General features: G+C 42.9%; 1 protein-coding gene across 3 annotated transcripts in view; it reads right to left on the reverse strand.

The window, feature by feature from the left end:
- The window catches only part of eloal (elongin A, like), a 93,821-nt gene that overhangs the window by 19,965 nt on the left and 45,882 nt on the right, over window positions 1-27,974 (reverse strand). For 2 of the 3 annotated variants that reach the window (XM_059645579.1, XM_059645577.1), the window contains exons 5-7: window positions 18,761-18,866; window positions 12,180-12,335; window positions 6,068-6,165 (exon numbers count right to left, since the gene is read on the reverse strand). In XM_059645579.1, the coding sequence (XP_059501562.1) occupies window positions 6,068-6,165; window positions 12,180-12,335; window positions 18,761-18,866 (360 nt within the window). The remainder of the gene's footprint in view (window positions 1-6,067; window positions 6,166-12,179; window positions 12,336-18,760; window positions 18,867-27,974) is intronic. The other variant, XM_059645578.1, reaches the window with a different exon arrangement.

Genomic DNA, 27,974 nt, shown 5'->3' on the forward strand with positions numbered 1-27,974 from the left:
ACTTATGTTTAATGTTACTCCTGCAGAGAAAGCTTTGAAAATGTTATTACAGTAAAGGCTCTATACATATTTATATACATACATATTGCTCTTTGAGGTAACAAATAATGAAAAAGGGACTCTACGATGTGCAATATATTCGGATTTGCAACATTTTTAAAAAAGGCTATGGGTAGCTATACAAAATGACAAAAAGGGTGGATAAATGGTGTTTCACAGAGTTTTGATGCTTGGGCACCATAAAATGCTTTGATAGAATGAATGCGTGGTCAAAGGCTCATCTTGGAGTTTTGGGAACAGAATGTAAAATATTAAAACTTGTGGGCAGGAATGGTTTATATTGTCACATTTTTTCTCAATACGCAAAATAACAAAATACTTGCAGAAAATGTCAATGGGCTGGTCTTATAGAGACATTTAAAATTATGACCGGGCTTGACATGGTAGAAACAGAAAAAAATGCATCATAGTTTTCGTGTGTGGCAAGACAAAACTTAATGTCATAAGCATAACTTAGCCATTAATAAGTGAAAAAATATTTCTTTTGAATTCTATACATTTATTAAGTGGTAAGAGCGTGGAATACACTATCACAGAGAATAATTGACGTGAGTATCAAAGTGGCTTTAAGGGAATTGGAGATGAGCGTAATTTTTGGGTCAGATGAAGAAGCTTGCAAAGAGTTGAACTAATAGCCCAGAGCAGTTGGTTTGGAACTATCTATTTCTATGCTGCAGACTAATAACTCTGTGTAAAGTGATAACAACATAAAGCAAACCACAGCTCATTAGTAGGAAACTCTTTAGAAAATGCTGTGGAAATCTTGATGTTAATCTTCTAAAAGCAATGTTTAAATCAACAGTTGTTGAACCACAGATAACATCGTACACATCAGCATCTTTAAAACTAAATGACTCAAGATGGAGTCAGCACAAAAAAAACATTTTGCATTTCTACAGCACTCCACGCAACAGCAGAGCTGAACACAAAGAAAATGAGATTAACTTGCAATAACCTCAATACTCAAATTTCTGACACTATCTAAATGAAAAACACTAGAAGAGCTTTACTAGTCCTTCAGCACACATCCATCTCTGCCTCCTCCTGACATCTCCAGCACCACAGAACCTCGTCTTCACATCACTCCACATGATCTTGAGAAACAATTGAAGACACTGTACACTGAAAAGGTTGTGGACCCTAACAATATTGTGGTGAGACACTGGAGTCTTGCGCTTCTTCAGAGAAGCCATTCCAATATAGCTACCAACATAGCTGGCATCTGCCCAGCAATGTGGAAAATTTGAAAAAGGTCATTTGGTTCCTGAATACTGAATTAGGCTGACTCCACGTGCACCAAGAGAAGGTCAACATCCAGGTTAGGACTGATACATAACAAGTAACCTTGTGCAGGACAAGTGCCAGGAACGACCATCTGACATGAGAGGGAATCTAACCATGTCTGCTTGACTTTCAATGGAATTACCACAGCAGAATCTCCCACTATCAACACATGGTTACCATTGGCCACACACTGGGTTGACCATATAAACACAGCTACTGTAAGAGCAAGTCAGAGATCAGAAATCCTGCAGTGAATAACTTGCTTCCTGGCTCATCACATATGAGACACCCAGTTAAGAGTAGAATGGAATATTCCCCACTTGTCTCGGTGAATGTAGCTTCAACAGCACTCTAGAAGCTTGGCACCATCCAAATCAGGGTTGATCACTTACTAGTGTCACATCCTCAAACATTCATTCCCTCCACAACTGATGCTCAGTAGCAGCACTTTGTACTATCAACAAGATTGCAGAAATCCATTAAGAGTCCTTCAACAGCATCTCCTCAACCCATGACCACTGCCATCTAGAAGTCAATAGTTATAGCTCCAAGTTCCCCTTCAGGCCACGTACCATCCTGGCTTGGGAATGTATCCATTCCTTAAGTGTTGCTGGGTCAATCTTGGAACTCCCTACCTACCAAAATTGTGGGTATACCTACACCAAAGTGATTCAAAGCATCAGCTCACCACCACTTCCAAGGGCAATTAAAGGTGGACAATAAATGCTGGCATAACCAATTTACTGTTAAAGAATAAAACACAAATCCGACACAAACTCATCCTAACAATTAAATCCCAAGTTTAAATCTAATTTGTGCTTTCTTTTAAAACAAACCATGCTGCAAAAGTAAATTTGGTTAGTTACAGTAGATTCAATTATAAAACACTGTACAGCTGATACCCTCTTGTAAGAATCCGCATCTGTACATTGGAGAACTTTGTTCTTTATCCCTGAGTTAATAGGAGAAACAACTTTAGTAAAAATTGGGATTCAGGTCATCTATACATATTAAGGATATCGATGTGATATTTCACATAATACACAAAAAAAACAGGACAAGTCATTTGAGGTAAATTGCCTCATGGCTTGTGAAACATAAATGTTGGTACAGGGACCAGCAACCCATTGGTATCAGCACTAGTACTTACAGGGTAGTAACCATGTTACAAAAGTGTTCTGTTCTTGGGTCAAATTGTATGCAAGTTGGAACTCCAAACCGTACATTATAAAGTAGCTTCTCATAAACATGTGCAAATATTGGAATATCAAATTAAAATTAATATTAATGCACCCATAATTACAAGACGGTCATAGGTCAGGATCTGCCTGCATAGGAAATTATTCCATTCCACAAGTTACTTGCCCTGAAGGCAGGTCTTTGATTTTTTTTGCCCATGATACTTCATCCTGAGCCATTTCTCTTGACAGTTTTGCGATTGCTTTCCAATGTCAGGGACAGGGCAATGACACAGATCTCCAAGTTTACTTCAGCCAGAATAGGAATCAAATCCAAGTTACTGCATTATTATGAACGACACACAACCCATCCAGCTGAGTTAACTGCAATCCTCCCCTTTCACCCCCACACCAAATAAACACATGCACACATAAAATATCATTTCTTTTTTACAGCTATTAAAACAATACCCTACCTTATATGAACAACTAAACTGAGTGCCAAGTTGAGGCAAGCAAGATGTAAAAATTGTACCAAAGTCAGAGTCATTCTTAGAAAAGAAAAAGTTTGAATTTAATTGCAAATGTATGCTTTTAGCTAGCAAAATGCTACGTTGATGTAAATCGAGGTGAGACAGATGACCAATTTTCACACACATATAGGATGATGATTAGTGGGACTTGTTTAAATCAACAAAAACAAAGAACAAAGGCCAAGTGGTTACCAATTAAGTCTGAAATAAGGCAAGAAATCTTCAACACTACAGGTAAAATTATACAAGAACCGTGTGAAACCAGATTTTTAAAAATAATTAGTCGGCAATACACAACTCAAAGGGCAGATGTTGGGAAATTCATACTTGATATCTTGTTCATAATTTAAATACAAACAATACAAAATGCCTGGCCAAGGCATTGAACAGGTATTCTGTGTTTGTCTTCACAGTGGAAGACACCAACAACATGCCAAAAATTAATGATGAGGCAGCCGTAGCAGGTGAAGACCTAGAAACAATCACCATCACTGAAGAGGAAGTGTTAGGCAAGCTATTGGGACTAAAGGTAGACAAGTCTCCTGGCTTTGGTGGTATGCATCCTAGGCTCCTAAAAGAGATGGCGAGGGAATTGTCAAACGTACTTGTGGTAAATTACCAATATTTGCAGGACTCTGGGGCAGTTTTGGCAGACTGGAAAACAAAAATGTGATGCCACTTTTTAAAAATAGCAAGTAGACAAAAGGTGGGTAACTATAGGCCCATTAGTTTAACTTCTATAGTGTGGAAAATGCGTGAATCTATTGAAGAAGAAATAGTGAGATATATGGATAGAAACTGTCCCATAGGGCAGATGCACAAAGGTTCATGAAAGCAGGTCATGTTTAATCAATTGACTGGAAGTCTGAAGACATTATGAGCACAGTGGACATGGAGAGCCAGTGGATATGGTGTATCTGGATTTCCAGACGGCATGTGGCAAGGTGCCACAGAAAGGGCTGCTGCATAAGATCAAGATGCACATGTTACGGGTAATGTTTAGCATGGATAGAGGATTGGTTAACTAACAGAAAGCAACAAAGTGAGGATAAACAGGTGATTTTTTGATTGGAGATCAGTGGCAAGTGATCTGCCCTAGCGATCACTGTGGGGACTGCAATTTTTTACAATTTACAAATATGATTTGGAATTGGGGACCAAGTGTGGTGTGTCTAAGTTGGCAGATGACACTAAATAGAGCAAATATACAGAGGACACAAGTCTGCAGAGGGATATATGTAGGTTAAGAGAGTGGGCAAGGGCCAGGCAGATGGAGTAGAATATTGGTAAATGTGAGGTCATCCATTTTGTTAGGAGTGACAGCAAAATGGGCTATTATTAAAAAAGTTGAAAATTACAGGATGTTGCTGTGCAGAAAAACTAGTTGTCCTTGTGCATGAATCACAAAAATGTTGGTTTTCAGATACAGCAGGTAATTGAGAAGGCAAATGGAATATTGCCCTTTGTTGCTAGAGGGATGGAGTTTAAAATGACAGAGGTTATGCTGCAGCTGTATAGGGTGCTGGTGAGGCCACATCTGGAGAACTGTGTACAGTTTTGGTCTCCTTACTTGAGAACGCATGTACTGGCACTGGATGTTTACTACGTTGATTCTGGAGTCAAGAGGGTTGGCTTACGAGGAGAGCTTGCATAGACTCATTGGAATCTAGAAGAATGAGGTGGGGGCATCAAATAGAAACATATAAAATTATAAAGGGAATAGAAAGAATAGAAGCAGGGAGGTTGCTTCCATGGCGGGTGAAATTAGAACCAGGGGTATAGCCTCAAAATAAGGGAGATCAGATTTAGGATGGTGTTGAGGAGGAATTTCGTCACTCAAATGGTTGTGAATCCGTGGAATTCCCTGCTCAGTGAAGCATTGAGGCTACTTCATTGAATGTTTGTAAGGCAAAGGTACATAGACTTTTGAGCAGTGAAGGAATTAAGCGTTAAGGAGAGCGGAGTTTGTGGGGTGGGGGGGTGGGGGCAGTGGTGCGGGGATGCGGTAAATGGAGGTGAGTCTACAAAAAGATCAGCCATGGTCTTATGAATGGCACAGCAGGCTCAATGGGCCAGATGGCCTATTTTTGGTCTGATTTCTTATTTTCTTATGTTCGCATGTTACCATTTTGCTGAGCTTCATATAAGTAAAGGTAAATGGGATCTTAACGAAAATGAAGGCATGAATGAAAATGTAGAAGTCAACAACTGCGTTTTTGATTAAAACTCCACTTTAGCCAAGTTTGAAAGAAAAGAATAGACTAAAACATTTGGACAAGATATTGTCTGAATCTAAAACCCCAGAAATGAAGTATTATTAAGATTATACCTAACTCTGATCAAATTTTGCTTGAATAAAGGCAAGTACCCTACAGACACGGAATATGAACAAAAACAAAGTGTTCAAGAAACTCAGCGGGCCTGACAGCATCTGTGGAGCCTGAAACAGTTAACATTTTGAGCCTCAGATAATAGGAACTGCAGATGCTGGAGAATCTGAGATAACAAAACGTAGAGTTGGATAAACACACCAGGCCAAGCACCATCAGAGGAGCACAAAAGCTGATGTTTCAGGCCTAGACCCTTCATCAGAAGGCCCGAAACGTCAGCTTTTGTGCTCCTAAGATATTGCTTGGCCTGCTGTACACTTTGTTATCTAACATTTTGAGCCTGATATGATTTGTTGCATAGCAGCAAAAGTCAGTTTGTAAGAAAATGTAGGAATAGATAAGAGGGTTAAGTGACAAATTGAACAAAAGGAAAATGGAAGTGGTATGCCTTTGGTAACGAAAGCATTAGTTCAGAATAAATGTTAATGGCAGAATAAATGACAGGTTTGTCTAAACCAACATGAAATTAAGACACAGCCTAGCAACTTGCAAAACTATTGCTTATCCTGTTCTTAAGGGAGTGCCAGGGTGTGTTGTTTTAAGACGAAATTCTTACATAAACCTTGGTAATTGCTATTTATTTGGCATTATTAACAAGTTCCTATGTCAGAAGTTCTCTCACCGGGTTGCATTCCTCAATTCGAAACAGTTGTTCTGGAGTACATCGTCCCAGTACTGGCTCAAGAATTTCAAATGGGACTCCTCCTACTTCATGAATAGCTGGGTAGTAAAGGAAGAGGAAAAAATAAAAATTGAGACCATTATCTTTTGGTCGTTATTTAGGAAATTGACTGTTAAGATCACCCATAACTGCTCCAGTTACAAAAAAAAATTGGACTGAGTTCAGCCATTTCAGTATTACTACGGTTTATTGCTTTTGAACACAGATTCATACAATCCTTACGGTGTGGAGGCAGGCCATTTTGCCCACTGAGTCCATACTGACCGTCTGAAGAGCATCCCACCCAGGCCCAATCCCTGTAATCCTGCATGCCTACACATCCCTGGAAACTATGGGCAACTTAGCATGCCAATTCACCTAACCTGCACATCATCTCTGGACTGTGGGAGGAAACCAGAACACCCAGAGGAAACCCATGCAGACACGGGGAGAACGTGCAAACTCCACACAGTGACGGGCTAGAATTGAACCTGGGTCCCTGGCACCGAGAGACAGCATACTAATTATTGAGCCACTGTGCTGCCACTGGCCAGGCCTGCATTTACTGCTCACCCCTAGTGACCCAGATGGCAGGCAGGAGTCAACTACATTGCTGTGGGTGGGCAGTCACATGTAGGCCAAGCTGGGTAAGGACAGCAGACTTCCTTCCCTCAAGGACGTTGGTGAATTAGATGGGCTTGTACAACAATTGACAGCAGCCACATGACAATTTCCTTTCATTTCAGATCTTTTCTAATCTGAATTCAAATTTCACTACGGGCCCTGGTGGGTTCTGAACCAATGCCTTCAGAACTTTAGCCTGATATTCTGGATTACCTCCCGCTATTTTAGAAATCAATATTGGATATGTTCATCTCATGGGCAACAAATGGTGGTCTAGCCAATGATGTTCAGATCCTGTGAAAGAGTAAAAATAAAAAAAAACACATTTGACAGGTGCATAATAAAAGGTATGCTATTTGCATATTTGGAATCAACACAGTTGGATTGTAATAAAATTGGTCCTCAGTTATGTTTTGTTTGTCAAGAGTAGGGCTGTCCAGGAGAAAAACAAACAAAAATGGTGGCGATTATCTGTTTTCCAGATTGTATTATGTGCACAGAGAGAAGAAAAAGGCTTTAAAAAATCTAAAGCAATGATGCCTTAAACCGGAGGAAAGAGGGAGAGCTGGAAACAACGTTTTGGGACAGTGACCTTGTGTGGAGTTCATGAGAATGGCTTCAGAGATCAACAAGAATAAATCAAAAGAATGAAGCAGTGAATTTTCACAGCTGATTGACTGAAGTTACAAACATCGCTGGAGATGGGTCAAAGAAAAACAGCACAGTGCAGTTGCCCAGCTGACCTTGGGAGACCTCTTTATCAGAACTACACACAAGTGCTGAGAATGATCCATGGTTTCAGAGCCTGATCAGCCAAGTGTTTAAATTTAATACTTATAAATCTTAATTTTTTTAAAGTCTCTAATAGTGATTAGGGCAAGGGTTTAAATCTTTTACGCTGTCTTGCAATTAAATTTTTTAATATAAAAAGGTAGATATTAAATTATCCTACAGGTAATGTTTTTGAGCAGTAAAATATTTTGAGAAAGTGTGTTGGGCTTGGTTTTTGAACGTATTCTGAGTCTGTACATTATTTAAGATGCAGAGATGAGTTTTAGTAGTGTGATGTGCTCTTCTTGTTTGATATAAGAGATTGGGGAGAATTTCAATGTTCCTTCATGCAGAGTGTGGTGCAACTATGGAATGAGCTGCCAGAGGAAGTGCTGGAGGCTGGTAAAATTACAACATTTAAGAGGTATCTGGATGGGTACATCAATAGGAAGGGTTTAGAGGGATATGGGCCAAATGCTAGCAAATGGGATTACATTAATTTAGGACAGCTGGTTAGCATGGATGACTTGGACAGAAGGGTCTTGCTTCCATGCTAAACAGCTCTATGACTAATAATAGGATTGTAATGGCAGGAGATTTTAACTTTCCAAACATAGGCTGTGACAGCCATAGTGTTAAGCACTTGGATGGAGAGGAATTTGTTAAGCGTGTACAAGAACATTTTCTGAGTCAGTTGTGGATGTACTTACTAGAGAAGGAGCAAAGCTTGACCTTGTCTTGGGAAACAAGGCAGGGCAGGTGTCTGAGGTGTCAGTGGAAAGGACTTTGGGGCCAGTGATCATAACTATTTTAAAACTAAAAGAATTATGGAAAAGGGTAGACCTGACCCAAAAGTTAAAGTTTAAATTAGAGTAAGGCCAATTTTGACAGTTTTAGGCAGGAACTTTCAAAAGTTGATTGGGAGAGGCTATTTGCAGGTAAAGGGAGGGGTGGAAAGTGGGACACCTAAAAATGAGATAACAAGAGTTCAGAGAGACAGTACGCTCCTGCTCATCTGAAGGGCAAAGCTGGTGGGTGTCGGGAATGCTGGATCAGTAGAGAGATCGAGGCTCAGGTCAAGAAAAAGGAGGCATATATCACGTATAGACAGCTGGGAGTGAGTGAATCTGCAGAGGGCAATAGAAGTAGAAGTACAATTAAGAGGGAAATCAGGAGGGCAAAAAAGTGGACATGATATATCTTTAGCAAATAGAGTTAAGGAGAATCCAGAGAGAGTCAATGAATACATTGCAGGAAAAAGAATAACTAGGGAGAGCACAGGGCCCCTTAAAAGGCCAACAAGGCCACCTAAGTGTAGAACCCAGGAGATGGGTGAGATACTAAACGAGTATTACACATTAGTATTTACTAGAGAAGGATATGGAAGCTAGACAACTTGGATAAATAAATGGTGATGTCTTGAAAAGTGTCGATATTACAGGCGAGGAAGTGCTTGGATGTCTTAAAACACAAAAGGTGGATAAATCCCTGGGGCCTGATCAGGTGTATCCCAGAACTTTGTGCGAAGAGAGGGAAGAGATTGCTGGGCCCTACTCTGAGATATCTGTATCATTGATAGCCACAGGAGAGGTGCCAGAAACTGGACGGTGGCTAATATGGTACCATTATTTAAGGAAAGTGGTAAGGAAAAGCCAGGAAATTACAGGTGAGTGAGCCTGAAGTCTGTGATTGGTAGGCTGTTTGAGGGGATTCTGAAACACAGGGTTTACATGCATTTGGAAAGGCAAGAGCTGATCAGCAATAGTCAACACGGCCATGTGTGGGGGAAATCATGTCACACTAACTTACAGGAATAGTGCCAGATGACTGGAGAATAGCAAATGTGGTTCCCCTGTTCAAGAAGGGGAATAGAGACAACCCTGGTAATTATAGACCAGTGAGCCTTACCTCAGTTGTTGGTAAAGTGTTGGAAAAGGTTATAAGGGATAGGATTTATAGTCATCTAGAAAAGAATAAATTGATTAGGGCTAGTCAGCATGGTTTTGTGAAGGGAAGGTCGTGCCTCACAAACCTTATTGAGTTCTTTGAGAAGGTGACCAAACAGGTAGATGAGAGTAAACTGGTTGATGTGGTGTATATGGATTTCAGCAAGGCGTTCGATAAGGTTCCCCACAATAGGCTATTGGACAAAATGCAGAGGAATGGAAGTGTGGGAGATATAGCAGTTTGGATCGGAAATTGGCTTGCTGAAAGAAGACAGAGGGTGGTAGTTGATGGGAAATGTTCATCCTGGAGACCAGTTACTAGTGGTGTACTGCAACGGTCGGTGTTGGGTCCACTGCTGTTTGTCATTTTTATAAATGACCTGGATGAGGGCGTAGAAGGATGGCTTAGTAAATTTGCAGACGACACTAAGGTCGGTGGAGTTGTGGATAGTGATGAAGGATGCTGTAGGTTGCAGAGAGACATAGATAAGCTGCAGAGCTGGGCTGAGAGGTGGCAAATGGAGTTTAATGCAGACAAGTGTGAGGTGATGCACTTTGGTAGGAGTAACCCGAAGGCAAAGTACAGGGCTAATGGTAACATTCTTAGCAGTGTAGATGAGCAGAGAGATCTCAGTGTCCATGTACACAGATCCTTGAAAGTTGCCACCCAGGTTGACAGGGCTGTTAAGAAGGCATACAGTGCTTTAGCTTTTATTAATAGAGGGATTGAGTTCCGGAACCAAGAGGTTATGGTGAAGCTGTACAAAACTCTGGTGCGGCCGCACTTGGGAGTATTGTGTACAGTTCTGGTCACCGCATTATAAGAAGGGTGTGGAAGCTTTGGAAAGGGTGCAGAGGAGATTTACTAGGATGTTGCCTGGTATGGAGGGAAGGTCTTATGAGGAAAGGCTGAGGGACTTGAGGGTGTTTTCATTAGAGAGAAGAAGGTTGAGAAGTGACTTAATTGAAACATATAAAATAATCAGAGGGTTGGATAGGGAGAGCCTTTTACCTAGGATGGTGACGGTGAGCACGAGGAGGCATAGCTTTAATTTGAGGGGTAAAAGATATAGGACAGATGTCAGAGGTAGTTTCTTTACTCAGAGAGTAGTAAGGGAATGGAACGCTTTGCCTGCAACGGTAGTAGATTCGCCAACTTTAGGTACATTTAAGTCGTCATTGGACAAGCATATGGATGTACATGGAATAGTGTAGGTTAGATGGGCTTGAGATCGGTATGACAGGTCGGCACAACATCGAGGGCCGAAGGGCCTGTACTGTGCTGTAATGTTCTATGTTCTATGTACTAACTTGATTGAGGTTTTTTGAAGAGGTGACAAAGTAGATTGATTAAGGCAGAGCAGTAGATGTTGTCTATATGGACATCAGCACAGCATTGAGATAACACGGCGAGAAGCTGGATGAGCGCAGCAGGCCAAGCAGCATCAGAGGAGCAGGAAAGATGAAGTTTTGGGTCGAGACCCTTAGCATTGAACAAGAGTTCCATATGGCTGATTGGTTAGCAAGGTTAAATCACACAGAATACGGGAGAACTAGCTAATTGGGTATTAAATTGGCTTGAAGATAGGACAGAAGGTGGTGGTAAGGGATTGTTTTGGACTGGAGGACAGTGGCCAGTGGTGTGCCACAAGGATCAGTGCTGGGTCTACTGATTTTTATCATTTGTATAAATGGTTTGGATGTGAACATAGGAGATACAGTTAGTAAGTTTGCAGAGAACACCAAAATTGGTGGTGTCGTGCACAGCAAAGAATGTTATTTCAGGAGAACAATGGGATCTTGATCAGATGGGCCAATGGGCCAAGGAATGGCAGATGGAGTTTAATTTAAATAAATGGGAGCTGCTGCTTTGTGGAAAGGTAAATCATGGCAGGACTTATACACTTAATGACAAGGTCACAGGGAGTGTTGCTGAACCAAGAGACCTTGGAGTGCAAGTTTGTAGCTCCTTGAAAGTAGAGTTGCAGATAGACAGGGTAGCGAAAATGGTATTTGGTATGCTTGCCTTTATTATCTGTGCATTGTGTATAGGGGTTGGGAGGTCATGTTACGGCTGTACAGGACATTGGCTCGGCCACTTTTGGAATATTGCATCCAGTTCTGGTTTCCCAACCATATGAAAGACGTTGTGAAACTTGAAAGGGTTCAGAACAGATTGACAAGGATGTTACCAGGTTTGGAGGGTTTGAGCTACAAGGAGAGGCTGAATAGGCTGTGGCTATTTTCCGTCGAGTGTCAGAGGCTGAGGCTTGGCCTTATAGAGGTCTACAAAATCATGGGATGGTGCACGGATAGGGTGAATAGACAATGTCTTTTCCCTGGTGTGGGGTGTCCAAAACTAGAGGGCATAGGTTTACGATGAGAGGGGAAACTTTTTCCACACAGAGGGTGGTGCGAACATGGAACAAGCAGCCAAAGTGGAAGAGTCTGGTACAATCATAACATTTAAAAGGCATTTGGATGGGTATGTGAATAAGAAAGATTTAGAGGGATATGGGCCAAATGGGACTAGGTCAGTTTAGGATACCTGTTCGGTGCAGACGTGTTGCACAGGATCTGTTTCCATGCTATACGACTCTACAACTCCTTGTTAAAAAGAGGCTGATAGGACTATGTCAAATAAATATCATGCACTTTTTCTATTTCTCCCTTGGCAAAATCTTAAAACGAAAAAAAAATCAAAGAGAAGTTATACTTTCCCAATTCCTTACAATCAATGTTGTTTTGCAGGACGCGAATACACTGTTCATATAGAGACATCATCTTCATAATATTTGTTGTTTTGGAGCCAGAGTACACTTGCATTTTACAGTTCAATCTTCGACCAGTAAACTCCACAGTACTATCAGAAATATTGGACATCGCTGCTGGTGCAAAAAGGAAAAAGTCTATTTCAATTTCAAGTCACAGAATCACTGAAAGGTTACAACACATGGGGCCAATGTGTCTGTACTGGCTGTCCAAATGCACCTAGGGCCTTCTCTTGCAACCTTGCCCATTTTTCTCTCTCAGATAATAATCCAATCCTCTCTTCAAAGCCCCTTAAATTTATCTCAAACATACCCAGATCCTATGCACTTACTGTACGAACAAGTTTCTTCTCACGTCTCCAATGTCTTTCTGCCATTTACTTGTGCCCTTCTTGATTCTTCCACGAGATAGAACAGTTTTCCCCAATCTACTCTACCTCACACTTTCCCCGCAATCAAACCCTTGAATTTGACTTTCTCTTCAAAAGGAAAGCAGTTCTAATTGCCTCAATCCAATTGGAAGTTCCTTATCCTTGGAACCATTCTTGTGAATCTGTTACTAGATATTTTTGCTTAACGAAATTTTAGGAATTAGTAACGAGAATAAGCCATTCACCCAACATTACAGCCCGTTCCACCATTCATATTTATGCACAAAACTGCCTGTATTATTACTAACTGAACCTCTGTGGACAATTCTCATTCAAGTCTTGCATCCATTCATGCTCCTTAGTTTTATCCATATTGTTTTTAATTACCTATTCACTCATACTAAATTCTTTTCTAATGCTGCAACTATTTATTTTTAGAATCTAAAGTAGTTGCTTTTCCTCCTTCCTCAATTTCCTTGTCTCTTCTAAAGATCCTGCAACCTGGTACATTTTGACAATGGTCATTACATATAGTTCTTTAAGCTAAATCTGTACAGCCAACACTATTGTCTTAATAATAAAATGTGAGGCTGGATGAACACAGCAGGCCAAGCAGCATCTCAGGAGCACAAATGCTGACGTTTCGGGCCTAGACCCTTCATCAGAGAGGGGGATGGGGAGAGGGAACTGGAATAAATAGGGAGAGAGGGGGAGGCGGACCGAAGATGGAGAGTAAAGAAGATAGGTGGAGAGAGTATAAGTGGGGAGGTAGGGAGGGGATAGGTCAGTCCAGGGAAGACGGACAGGTCAAGGAGGTGGGACGAGGTTAGTAGGTAGCTGGGGGTGCGGCTTGGGGTGGGAGGAAGGGATGGGTGAGAGGAAGAACCGGTTAGGGAGGCAGAGACAGGTTGGACTGGTTTTGGGATGCAATGGGTGGGGGGGGGGGGGGGAAGAGCTGGGCTGGTTGTGTGGTGCAGTGGGGGGAGGGGACGAACTGGGTTGGTTTAGGGATGCAGTTGGGGAAGGGGAGATTTTGAAACTGGTGAAGTCCACATTGATACCATATGGCTGCAGGGTTCCCAGGCGGAATATGAGTTGCTGTTCCTGCAACCTTCGGGTGGCATCATTGTGGCAGTGCAGGAGGCCCATGATGGACATGTCATCTAGAGAATGGGAGGGGGAGTGGAAATGGTTTGCGACTGGGAGGTGCAGTTGTTTGTTGCGAACTGAGCGGAGGTGTTCTGCAAAGCGGTCCCCAAGCCTCCGCTTGGTTTCCCCAATGTACAGGAAGCCGCACCGGGTACAGTGGATGCAGTATACCACATTGGCAGATGTGCAGGTGGACCTCTGCTTAATGTGGAATGTCATCTTGGGGCCTGGGATAGGGGTGAGGAAAGAGGTGTGGGGACAAGTGTAGCATTTCCTGCGGTTGCAGGAGAAGGTGCCGGGTGTGGTGGGGTTGGAGGGCAGTGTGGAGCGAACAAGGGAGTCACGGAGAGAGTGGTCTCTCCGGAAAGCAGACAGGGGAGGGGATGGAAAAATGTCTTGGGTGGTGGGGTCGGATTGTAAATGGCGGAAGTGTCGGAGGATGATGCGTTGTATCCGGAGGTTGGTGGGTGGTGTGTGAGAACGAGGGGGATCCTCTTAGGGCGGTTGTGGCGGGGGCGGGGTGTGAGGGATGTGTTGCGGGAAATACGGGAGACACGGTCAAGGGCGTTCTCGATCACTGTGGGGGGAAAGTTGCGGTCCTTAAAGAACCTGGACATCTGGGATGTGCGGGAGTGGAATGTCTTATCGTGGGAGCAGATGCGGCGGAGGCGGAGGAATTGGGAATAGGGGATGGAATTTTTGCAGGAGGGTGGGTGTCTGCTTTCCGGAGAGATTACTCTCTCCGTGACTCCCTTGTTCGCTCCACACTGCCCTCCAACCCCACCACACCCGGCACCTTCCCCTGCAACCGCAGGAAATGCTACACTTGTCCCCACACCTCCTCCCTCACCCCTATCCCAGGCCCCAAGATGACATTCCACATTAAGCAGAGGTTCACCTGCACATCTGCCAATGTGGTATACTGCATCCACTGTACCCGGTGCGGCTTCCTCTACATTGGGGAAACCAAGCGGAGGCTTGGGGACCGCTTTGCAGAACACCTCCGCTCAGTTCGCAACAAACAACTGCACCTCCCAGTCGCAAACCATTTCCACTCCCCCTCCCATTCTCTAGATGACATGTCCATCATGGGCCTCCTGCACTGCCACAATGATGCCACCCGAAGGTTGCAGGAACAGCAACTCATATTCCGCCTGGGAACCCTGCAGCCATATGGTATCAATGTGGACTTCACCAGTTTCAAAATCTCCCCTTCCCCTACTGCATCCCTAAACCAGCCTAGTTCGTCCCCTCCCCCGACTGCACCACACAGCCAGCCCAGCTCTTCCCCCCCACCCACTGCATCCCAAAACCAGTCCAACCTGTCTCTGCCTCGCTAACCGGTTCTTCCTCTCACCCATCCCTTCCTCCCACCCCAAGCCGCACCCCCAGCTACCTACTAACCTCGTCCCACCTCCTTGACCTGTTCGTCTTCCCTGGACTGACCTATCCCCTCCCTACCTCCCCACCTATACTCTCTCCACCTATCTTCTTTACTCTCCATCTTCGGTCCGCCTCCCCCTCTCTCCCTATTTATTCCAGTTCCCTCTCCCCATCCCCCTCTCTGAAGAAGGGTCTAGGCCCGAAACGTCAGCTTTTGTGCTCCTGAGATGCTGCTTGGCCTGCTGTGTTCATCCAGCCTCACATTTTATTATCTTGGAATTCTCCAGCATCTGCAGTTCCCATTATCTCTGATACTATTGTCTTAATACTTGGCTATATGTATTCAAGCACAGACCATCTCCACTCCATGTTCCCAATTCATAAAATCTTAGAAGTGCAGCAAATGGTTTTTGGCCTGTCAAACCTCTGTTGGCCCTTTTAAAGTGATATTCTAATTTAGCTCCTGACCCCAGCAATTTCCCCCACAAATTATTTTTTGGTACATATCTAATTTTCATTTGCAAGTTCCCATGAAATTTAATTTCAGATCTTAAAATGTGTGAATATATTTCTCCACATTTCCTCTTGTTATGTTGGTGCTTTCTTTGGAATGAGGAATTATATTCCAGGTAGACAAATGCCAAGTCTGAACAGGAACCCTACTGATTAGGCTCACACCCCCAAAGCCTGTTATAGGCTGGAGCCAATCTTTGCTCCTCCAGTTCACATGACCGGCTCTTTTAAAGGCCAACACCTCCAACTATAACGATAACAGCTCCTGGTTTAAAATAATTGGTAAAAGCATGAGAATATCTGGTTCCTGGATCACTCTCCAGCAAACAATTTTTCTCAACTTGGTCTACTAAAACACAGTGTTTTGAACATTTGTTAGATTTGGCCGTAAATCTTCCTTGCTCCAATGAGAATGATCACAGCTCACAACTTCTGCATAATTTAAGTTTCTAATCCTTGCCACCATCCTGATAAATTCTTCTGTTACTATTCCTTTTTCTACTTTAAATGTCCATATTTGTTGCCTTTGCTCTTTGGCAGTCTGTTGTAGACAGCACGAAAAACAACTCCTTTTTTGTCGGAAATTGAACTTTCCAGTATATCACCCCTCTACAGAAATGGAAATTAATCTTAAATCAATTCCATCATCAACACCTTCTTTCTTCTTCGCTTCCCATTTCTTACAAATGTACCAAAACCAAGGAATGTTCTGCTCATGGGAGTAGAACCTCTCTCTGCACATGTTCAAGCCAGATCTCCATTATAGCCATCAGATCATAACCCATATGGTTACTTGCACACATAGCTTGGTATACATGAATTAACATTCCTTCATTCAAATACTACCCTAGTATGTTTTGATCTATTTCTCCATTTACTAAGTAAACTGTTCATCGCTCCAAATTTTCTACCATTTTGTATTGCCTGGTGTCCATTTCCCAGCAAATTACTTTAACCCTCTCCCACAGCACTACTGAAAGGTGTACCATTCATACTTTCCTGATACACCTGATGTTTTTTAAAAACATTCCTCTATTAGTTTCAACAATTATTTTGTTACATCCTACACCTTATTCCGTACTGAAATTTGAAAGATCTTAACTTTTTTTAGGACTTGGGCCATTTTTCTCATTCCCTTTTTTCTCTCAATAATCATTTCCATTCAGAACCTCCCTATTTTTCTTGTATTGGTGTAAAATTCTTTCCTTTGTTCTCACTTATCCTTTCTGCTTGGACAGCGTCTCCAATTTAGTTCACATAGCAATACAGCTCCTTCCTACGGTAATTCTTGGCTGTCCGGCAATACAAAACTCCTCCTTTCCACTTTTTTGAACCATAAATGTGTGTGCTTCTGCCACTTATCTCTGTTCCAGTGCGCACACAAACTAAAATTTCCAGTCAACAAGTTGCCATGTTAAAAGGTCACAGTCTGTTCTCAGCCCACTGTTACCAGCTTGGCTTCAGCAGGTAGCTGAAGAAATACATTGCCCTAGAAGCACATTGGAATCACAAATCATTTACAGCTGATTAATCGGCTTCTAGTGACACAGTACCTCATTAGCACTGCCCAGTGACCTATTTGCAGCTGACCTACATAACTGAAACACAGCAGCTTTTGAGAAGTTCCTTACTTTTCATTTTGGTATTGCACAGAGCACCGTAAAGTTAATAGTTACACTATTCTGACTTATAGCCTGAGGTGACCAGACAGTTGACATGATACTTGTTACATCCAAACAATCTGCATCAGTGTGCCTCAATGTTTTGATCTGAATAAATTACTAAGTGCAATGGCTACCATCTTCAAAACTTCTGAGTCTGACAGATGTATCCAGTAGGATTGTAGAAAGTTGGCAAAGGAAGGTCAGCATGTAATTAGGAAGGCTCATACAATGTTCATTTTTATTACAAGAGGAGCTGAATACAAGAAGTAGGGATGTTATGGTTCAGTTGTACATGGCATTTAAGAGACCACATCTGGAGTACTGTGTACAGTATTGGTTTCCTTATGTAAGGAAAGATATGTTGTCTTGGAAGGAGCAGAGAGAAGGTTAACTAGACTAATACCTGCTATGGGCACATATTTAAGGAAATGTCAGACAGGCTAGACTTGTATCTGCTTGAGAAGAGTAAGAAGTAACTTCTTTGAAGCAAAAGGTAACGTGGGGTCTTGGTCAGTGCAAATATGGAAAACCTTGGTCCTGTAGTGGGAGATTCTAGAAAGACATGTCACTGTTTAAAAATAAGGGATCACCATTTAAGACAGAGAGAAAGAGAAAAGTTTTTCCTCAGTGTCTCGGTACTTTCAAACTTTCTTTCTCGAATTTTTTAAGGGAGATGTGGCTAGATTCTTGATGACCAACCAGGTGAAAAGTTATCATGGGTAGCCAGGATCCTGGAGTTTTTGGATCAGCCACGATCTCATTAAGGAACAGAACAATCTCGAGGGAAAATGGCCAACCCTTGCTCCTAATATGTCTGCATATTAAATTATATGCAAGATGAAACTTGAGTGTTTCTGATCCCAAACCACAGGAAGGCACTAGAATGGAGGTCAGATGCCTCACCGTTCAGAAGTAGTGGAAGATATATTAATTCAGTATCACTGAGTGACCCTGTCACACTCAGGAATACCAACCTATGGGTGTTGGTGGAAGACATTCATTAGTCATCACTTTAAAGCTAAATAACACAAGTGAACATATGAATGAGGCGCTGGAATAAGCCATTCGGCCCTTCAAGGCTACTCTGCCGTTTGCTAAGATCTGATCAGATTGTGGCCTTTACTTTCTTGTCTACACTTGTTCCCTCCAACTCTCTGGCCACTAAGAATCTACCCAACTCACCCATGACAATATTAATGACTCTGCCACCACTATCTTCTAAAAAGAATTCCACAGGCTAAGCAACCCTTAGAGGAAAAGGTTCCCTGCATTTCCAACTTAAATGGGAAACCCTACATTTTTAAATTCTGATTACCAGCTCTGAGCTCATCCCACATTCTTCGAAATTCGCAAAATGCCTGGAAGATAGAGTCAGACAGATGCTGGAAAGATTACCCGAAAAGAAAAACCAAAGCTACAGTAAAAGGAAACGTACCTATTAAAATGTTCATGATTCACTTACATTTCTTGATAGGAGATGTAGGTGGGCTAACAGAAGTCATATCAGTAACATCTGGTAGGAATTTAGGCAATGGGATGTCTAATAGAGTATTTATATCAATCTTCCCCTGTAGAACACAAAACAAACCAGGTAAATTAAAACTGAACTGGACTTTTCTTTCAATAGCACAACAAAATTTCTCCTAGAAGACTGTAAGACAAACAGTGCACAGAACATTTTCTACTGCTTCCCCAAGCCCACCATTGTGTAAAATCCAGCAGGGAGCCAATTGGTGCAGAGAAAGAGATAATTGCGTAGTCAGTTTCATAATACTGTGGTGGCAAAGGGAGGGGAAATAAAAGTCAAGACAACAATAGCTTGTGATCTGATGAAATGTTAATGGATATTGTGTTTCTACCATTTAAATTATATCATTCTGAAGTCCAAATGAAATTCAAGAAATTATAACATAGTGAGTGGTCAATCAGCCCCATTTTGTTTGCTGCTGGTTCATCAACCACTGTTGCAAATATTAATTCCACTTTCCTGCCCTTTCTTGTTTTCTCAGTTTGCAAATACTTAGCCTTTAAAATATGCTACAGTCCACGATTCAATTGTCCTGATGATAAAGAATTCCAACTTATAATTAATTCCTGTATGGAAAACATAACAGTGCTTCCTCTCAATGCAATTTTCCTCCTCAAACAAGGAAATCTCATGGTTCCTCACATTGAATTATATTCCCATTCTGGATGTGCAATCCTTCCACATTCCTTATCACTGATTATTATAACAGTGAATTTTGACTTCATTTCTGAGTTTTCAATATAATTGTTTGGAACCTACATTCAGATCAGTTGTGGGACAAGGAATCAGGTTCAGTTGCAGCCTTGAGATTCCAGTCTGTGTAGAGTCTGCAAATTCTCTGTGGTTGTGTGGATTGCTGCCAGGTGCTCTGGTTCCTCCCGTAGTCCAAAGATGTGCAGGTTTGGTAGATTAGCCATGCTAAATGCAGGGCTACGAGGATGGGAGCAGGTCTGGATGTGATACTGTTTGAAGTGTTGATGCAGACGTGACTGACCTATTAGCCTCTTTCTGCACTGTAGGGATTCTATGATTAACTTAAATTATCAAACAAAAAGAATCTTGTCACAGATCCCTTAGATTTTATGTCCCACATGTAGTAATTCTAAACATTCAGTCCTATTACTTGTCTCCGAGACATTCCTCTACTCCTGCAGTTAGATTCACTTCTAATACCACTATGTCATAGTTTTCAACACAATTTCCCATGCACAAAGCCACCTTGACTATCCCTAATCAGTCCATACCTTTCCAAATACATGTAAATCCTCTCCCTCAGGATTCCCTGCAACAACTTGCCCATCACTGATGTCAGGCTAACCCTTCAATAGTTCCCTGACTTTTCTTTACCACCTTTTTAAAATAGTGGCACCACATTAGCCAACCTCCAGTCTTCTGGCACCTCACCCATGGCTCTTGATGATACAAATATCTCAGCTAGGGGCCCAGCAATCACGTTCCTAGCTTCCCACAAAGTTCTGGGCTACCACGTCAGCCAACCTCCAGTCTTCTGGTACCTCACCTGTGCCTGAGGAGAATGATTTGATGCACACGGTTTGCCCTTTTCATAAAAGAAGTCCCACTTTCGCAACAGTTTCTATCTGTACTTCGAGATTATTCCAGGATTTAATCACTTTCTGTAACAAAACTCTTACTTGAAGCCTAAATTTCATTTTTCCGGTTCTCAACTGGGTTTCCATTCCCAACATTTTTTTTTGTTCAATTTGATCTAATAGTCTGATTAAGCATCTCTACTTCACTTGGTAATGTATATATCACTATAAAGTTATGGAATTACATCAACACTTGGCTTCAAGTTGAAGATCAAGTTTATAAAACTGCTGTCCACATTCAGGGCTAGTTTTATGTCCCTTCCCTGCATGGCATTTCATCATCATCGAGAACATTAGTATAGCAGATTTGAATTTGATCTGCCAATATTGCTCAACATTGCATTTGATTTTTGAATTTTGGCCTGCAATAAATAGACTTATCAATTCTTATATATGCTGTTCCTCCCTTACTTTCCTGCTCACTCTGCAAGTTATTTCAAAAACCAATGGGGTATATTCTACCCTTTTTCTGGTAGAAGTTGACTCCTAGGGTTTGATAATGGAGAATATAGCAAAGGTACTGCCCCATTAAATGTTGAGGTTAGAGTGTCTTATCTTGGTGATGGTCATTTCTGCCACGCAAGTAGCATGCAATGTATTACTTGCCATGTATCTGCTCAAGCTTGAGTGTTGTTCAAATCTCAATGCATGGGATATTTCAACGCCAAGTTTGTAAGTGGTATTCAATGTTTCCACTCTGACCTTATGATGGAGAACAGATCATTGGTGAAGTTGCTGAAAATAGTTGGACCGAGGACACGACTGCAGAGTGATGTTAATTGATTAAGACGACTTCAGGAATCGAACACCAGAGCAACACAGAGCACCAGAACACCAGAGAACATTACAACGCAGAACAGGCCCTTCAGCCCTCGATTTTGGGCCGACCTGCGAACTAATCTAAACCCAACCTCCTACACTATCCCATCATCATCCATCTGCTTATCTAAGGACTGTTTAAATGCCCCTAATGTGGCTGAGTTAACTACATAGAGTAGTAAGGGCATGGAACGCCCTGCCTGCCAGAGTAAAGAACCTGCCTCTGACATCTGTCTTAAATCTATCACCCCTCACTTTGTAGCTATGCCCCCTCATGCAAGCTGACATCATCATCCTCAGAAAAAGACTCTCACTGTCCACCCAAATGGGAAAATGCAAGTACAGTTAGAGAAAACGAAAAGCTTGCTATCATGGCATTCCAAAGTACTTTACAGCAAATAACGTACAAAATAAAGTCATATTAAACAGGTTTTAAAAGCTTAACTCAGATAGAAAGATCTGCCAATGCTGACGTCAGAGAGATAACATAGTTTGGAGCTGGAGGAACACAGCAGGCCAGGTAGCATCAGGGGAGCAGGAGGATTGACGTTTCGGGTGGGGAACCTTCTTCAGAAAGGAGGAGGATCAATTAGAAAAAAGGGTCCCTGACCCAAAGCATCAACTTTCCTGCTCCTCTGATGCTGCCTGGCCTGCTCTTCTCCTCCAGCTCCACACTTTTAATCTTTAAAAGTGTAACTGTTAGCATAAAGTTCAAACTCAAAGAGATAACAATCAATTTGTGCAAGGCAAAGATTAGTTTCCATTTAATACACTGCAGGCAGCTTGATCAGATTTTAATGTGAACATAAAAGCCACTGAAAATGCACAACATAAACTCAGCAGGATAGTCAGTTCACCTGGGCCATCTCCAGCACATCCCTCACCTTCCTGGACCTCTCAGTCTCCATCTCAGGCAACCAGCTTGTAACTGATGTCCATTTCAAGCCCACCGACTCCCACAGCTACCTAGAATACACCTCCTCCCACCCACCCTCCTGCAAAAATTCCATCCCCTATTCCCAATTCCTCCGCCTCCGCCGCATCTGCTCCCACGACAAGACATTCCACTCCCGCACATCCCAGATGTCCAAGTTCTTTAAGGACCGCAACTTTCCCCCCACGGTGATCGAGAACGCCCTTGACCGCGTCTCCCGCATTTCCCGCGACACATCCCTCACACCCCGCCCCCGCCACAACCGCCCCAAGAGGATCCCCCTCGTTCTCACACACCACCCTACCAACCTCCGGATACAACGCATTATCCTCCGACACTTACGCCATTTACAATCCGACCCCACCACCCAAGACATTTTTCCATCCCCTCCCCTGTCTGCTTTCCGGAGAGACCACTCTCTCCGTGACTCCCTTGTTCGCTCCACACTGCCCTCCAACCCCACCACACCCGGCACCTTCCCCTGCAACCGCAGGAAATGCTACACTTGTCCCCACACCTCCTCCCTCACCCCCATCCCAGGCCCCAAGATGACATTCCACATCAAGCAGAAGTTCACCTGCACATCTGCCAATGTGGTATACTGCATCCACTGTACCCGGTGCGGCTTCCTCTACATTGGGGAAACCAAGCGGAGGCTTGGGGACCGCTTTGCAGAACACCTACGCTCAGTTCGCAACAAACAACTGCACCTCCCAGTCGCAAACCATTTCCACTCCCCCTCCCATTCTCTTGATGACATGTCCATCATGGGCCTCCTGCACTGCCACAATGATGCCACCCGAAGGTTGCAGGAACAGCAACTCATATTCCGCCTGGGAACCCTGCAGCCATATGGTATCAATGTGGACTTCACCAGTTTCAAAATCTCCCCTTCCCCTACTGCATCCCTCAACCAGCCCAGTTCGTCCCCTCCCCCCACTGCACCACACAACCAGCCCAGCTCTTCCCCCCCACCCACTGCATCCCAAAACCAGTCCAACCTGTCTCTGCCTCGCTAACCGGTTCTTCCTCTCACCCATCCCTTCCTCCCACCCCAAGCCGCACCCCCAGCTACCTACTAACCTCATCCCACCTCCTTGACCTGTCCGTCTTCCCTGGACTGACCTATCCCCTCCCTACCTCCCCACCTACACTCTCTCCACCTATCTTCTTTACTCTCCATCTTCGGTCCGCCTCCCCCTCTCTCCCTATTTATTCCAGTTCCCTCCCCCCATCCCCGTCTCTGATGAAGGGTCTAGGCCCGAAACATCAGCTTTTGTGCTCCTGAGATGCTGCTTGGCCTGCTGTGTTCATCCAGCCTCACATTTTATTATCTAGGATAGTACCAGGGATAGATTATAAATGCCTATAAGAAAGACTCAAGGTACTTAAACCTTTTCTATCAGAGCAGAGAAGACCCAGAAGAGATTTAAAAGATTTTAAACTTATACGTGTTTTGACTAATAAGAAAGATTATTTTGTTTGTAGAGATGAAGGGCGGGGTTGTGGCTCAGTGGTTAGCACTGCTGCCTCACAGCCTCAGGGACCTGGCTTCAATTCAAGCCTTGGGCAACTGACTGTTAGGAGTTTGCACATTCTCCGTGTCTGCATGGGTTTCCTCTGGGTGTTCTAGTTTCCTCCCACAGCCCCAAAGATGCGCAGGTTAGGCGAATTGGCCATGATAAATGTGTGGTTACAGGTATAAGAGTGGGATGCTCACTGGTCTCTATCTGTATCATAGAGATTTCATACAACTTGAGGCAATTAATTGAAAATTGATAGTGCGCAACTGTGATTTGGTCAGAATCATGCCAGCTACGACAAAACTGGAATTGTGGCTGAAACTATTGAACTTCTTTAAAAATGCCTTTCCTTTGCCTGTATTTATTGTTTAACTTAATTTGCTCTGAGATGGTGGCAATAAGCCATCTTTTTGAATTGCTGCAGAATCTTTTTAAGGACTACCGATTTGAATAAGCTTTATGAAATGAGTTGCGTGGGATCAACACTTAGACCTGCAGATATTCTTAGCTATGAAAAGGAATTTAGTGAATCAACTGGGTTTTTGATGACAATTCAATAACTTCACAGTCTTAATTTCAAATATGTTGGATAAGCTATTTATTTTTGGGTTTCAGAAAGCTAAAATCATCTCAAACTGCATGATAGCTGCTGAAAACAACGCCTTGAATGAAGACTTCATGTGGAACAAATACCTTCAAAACACATCTGACACAACAGGTTATAAAGGTTACTGTAGTTCACCGGGGATAGAACTTTAAAGACAATGATGTTTATCATTGTCCATGTCTGAATTGAAGTCTAATACATCTATAATTTGAACATGCTTTGTCATGCTTGAATATTGAGAAATACACTATATATGTTGTTTGGAAACAACCCAACAGTTCAGGGGTTCTACAGAGATAAATGCCTCTTAAAGCAGATCCCTTGTCCCCTTCCGCACTCAGATAAATGTTGTCTATGCCTGTTGATGTGTTGGTTGGGCTTTTGAAAAGAAAACTTTATGTAAGAGGTTATTTGTAATGGGCCAAGTCTTGAAGCTCATCAGCTTACTGTATTATTGTTAAGAGGCACATCTTCATTCATCAAGACTGCTTTCCCCAATCTTTTCAAACAATGCTGGCCTCTGTCCCTACTTCTTGCTCAAAGAACAAAAAAAACAGAACAGCACTTTTAGCCCACAAAAGACCATACTGACACATGATGCCTCACTAAAACGAAAACCTTTTGCCTCTACATGGTCTGTATCCCTCAGTTCCCTGGCTATTCATTTTTCTGTCAAGATGACTCTTAAAAGTTTGACTGTATCCGCCTCCATTATCTCCTCTGATGGCCCATTCCAAACACTTACCACCCTCTGAATGAAATGCTTGACTCGCATATCTCTTAAATTCACCACCACCAACCCCAACCCCAACCCCAACTTTTACTTTAAACCCATGTCCTCTAGTAATTGAAATTTCTACCTTGGGGAAATACAAAGACTCCAACTATTAATACTGTCCATGCCTCTCAATTTCGTAAACTTCTATCAAGTTGCCCGCTGTCTTGCGATGTCCAAGTGAAAACAAACCAAGTTTGTCCAATCTCTCCTGAATCTAAATTCCCTCCGAACCAGTCAACATCCTGGTAAACAGTTTCCATACCCTGCACAAAGCCTCCCTATTTTTCTGGCAGTTTGGCAGCCAGGGCTGTATACAATATTCCACATATGGTCCAACTAAAGTTTTATACAGCTGCAGCATGACTTGCTAATTTTTATAAGCTATCCTCCACCAATGAAGGCAAGCATGCTATATGCCTTTTTGACCACCTTATCCACATGTGCTGGCACTTTCTAGGAACTGTGGATCTGTATGCCTAGATCCTTCTAGATATTGATGCTATGAAGGCTCTACCATTTACTGTATACTTCCCTCCTCCATTCAGATCGCCCAAAATGCATCACCACCCATTTGCCTGGGTTAAACACTATCTGACACTTCTCTGCCCAAGTATCCAGCTTCTCTATATCCTGCTGTACCCGTTGGTAATCCTCCTCACTGTCCACAGTCCTCCCAAACTTAGGGTCATCCACAAACTTACTAATCAGGGCACCTACAGTCTCCAAATCATTAATGTGTAATACTAACGAAGAGATCCCAACACTGATCCCCGTGGATCACTTCTTTAGATTCCCTACAGCGTGGAAACAGTCCCTACAGCCCAACAAGTCCACACCGCCCCCTTGAAGCAACCCACCCAGACTCATCCCCCTATAGCCCACACACCCCTGAACACTACGGGCAATTTAGCATGGCCGATCCACCTAGCCTGCAAATCTTTGGACTGTGGGAGGAAACCAGAGCACGCAGACACAGGGAGAATGTGCAAACTCCACACAGCCGTTTTACCAAGGCTGGTATCGAACCCGGGTCCCTGGCACTGAGAGGCTGCAGTGCTAACCATTGAGCGACCGTGCCACGCCATCGTAGTCACAGAACTCCAATTGGAAAAACACCTTTCCAATGCTACTCTGTCTATGAATAAGCCAGTCTGTATTCATTTTACCAACTCATGTGGATCCCACAGGACTTCACCTTCTGTGTCAACCTGCTTGTCAAAGGCCTTGCTCAAGTTCATATTGATAATGTTTGGCAGCCTACCCCAAATTATCTTTGTCACATTCTCAACAATACTCAAAGTTTGAGAGACACAATCTTCCTCGCACAATGTGAGTATTGCTAATAAGTCAATAGTTTTCCAAATTTGACTAAATCCTATCCATGATAAATTTCTTCATTTCCTTACCACTGATTCAAGGCTTATTGGCCTGAAATTTCACAGATTATCCACATTGCACATCTTAAACAAAGGAACAACATTGGCTATTCTCCAGTCCTCTGTGACCTCTTCTGTAACTAAATAAGACTGAAAGATTTTGGACAAGGCCCCAGCAATTTCCTCACCTACTTCCGTCCGATAAATACGATCAGGTCCTGGGGACTAGGTGTAGTTTTATGCTTTCCAAAACACCAAGAAACACTTTTTTTATACCAACATGCCCTAGAACATCAATATACCCCACCTCAGACTAACTATCCATCATGTCGTCCTCCTCCTTTGTGAATATCGATGCAAAGTACTTCACCCACTTCCTCCAGCTCCACGCACAAATTCCCTCCTTTGCCCTTCAGTCAATTTACTTTCTCCCTCCCCCCCCCCCCCCCCACTCTGAGCTACCCTCTTGTTCCTAATATATGTGTAAAACGCCTTGAGTTTTCCTTAATGTGATTTGCCAAAGACATTTCTTGGCCCCCTTTTGCCTTTAAAAGATTCCTACATTCCAAATGTGGATTTATCCTCAAACAGCTGTCCAAATCTACATATCCCAGATCCTACCTAACGTTGTTGTACTTAGCCTTCTCCAAGGGCAATGCCACCAGGAAAGAACAGGGTAGTTCCCTCAACTTGGTAAGACTGCAATAGTCTGTCCGCTCCATGGGGATGCAGGAGCTTGCCTTGTGACAAGCCTGTGGGTGAACAGATATTGGACAATGGGCAATCAACTAAGCATTTCAAATGGGGTTTAAAAATTGCCAGCATTAACATGTGTAGCATTAAAGTCATTATGCCACGTGCTTCTGCATTGGCATGCCTAGCCAAGGTGACAGTGGAGCTCCTGTTTCTGCAGGATTGCGGAATACTGCACCTCAGCCACTACAGACTTGTGGCACCATGGGCCTCCAATTTTCTTCTATCGCGACCTCACCATCTCAGAGCTTAAGGAGACGGTGGGACTACACCTCCTTATAGCTGACATCATGTGCACAAACAATTCCTTAAGACTAATTAACTTGTACACCCCAATGGTAAAGAATGAGTGACTGGCCATCCTCCAACAGCTCCCACTTCTGCAGGCAATGTCTTGGGCTTGTCATTCTGACTGGAAATTTCAACTGCATTTTGAATGCAGATGGAGGATCTAGGACAGGGTGCAGACAGCAAATCAGACGCCATGTCCAGATTCCTGATGGAAACGGTTAAAGTTGCCATGCTGCATGACATTTTCAGCACTTCTCAAGGGTAGGTTTCCTATTTGCATCCCAAATGTTTGCAGTCAGACCCACTGATATCAGACTGCTGTTCATCTAAGCATTGCCTCCTGCTGGCCAGCTGTCCCCTACAGTAGGATCAGCGGGCTAGCAAGGGAACGTGGAAGCTGTATGTGAAACTGTTGACTCCAGAACACGTTAAGGTGCTCCAGTGGGAGTACATAGTT

The sequence above is a fragment of the Stegostoma tigrinum genome, chromosome 4, assembly GCF_030684315.1.
Source record: "Stegostoma tigrinum isolate sSteTig4 chromosome 4, sSteTig4.hap1, whole genome shotgun sequence".
Classification (NCBI taxonomy): Eukaryota; Metazoa; Chordata; class Chondrichthyes; order Orectolobiformes; family Stegostomatidae; genus Stegostoma; species Stegostoma tigrinum.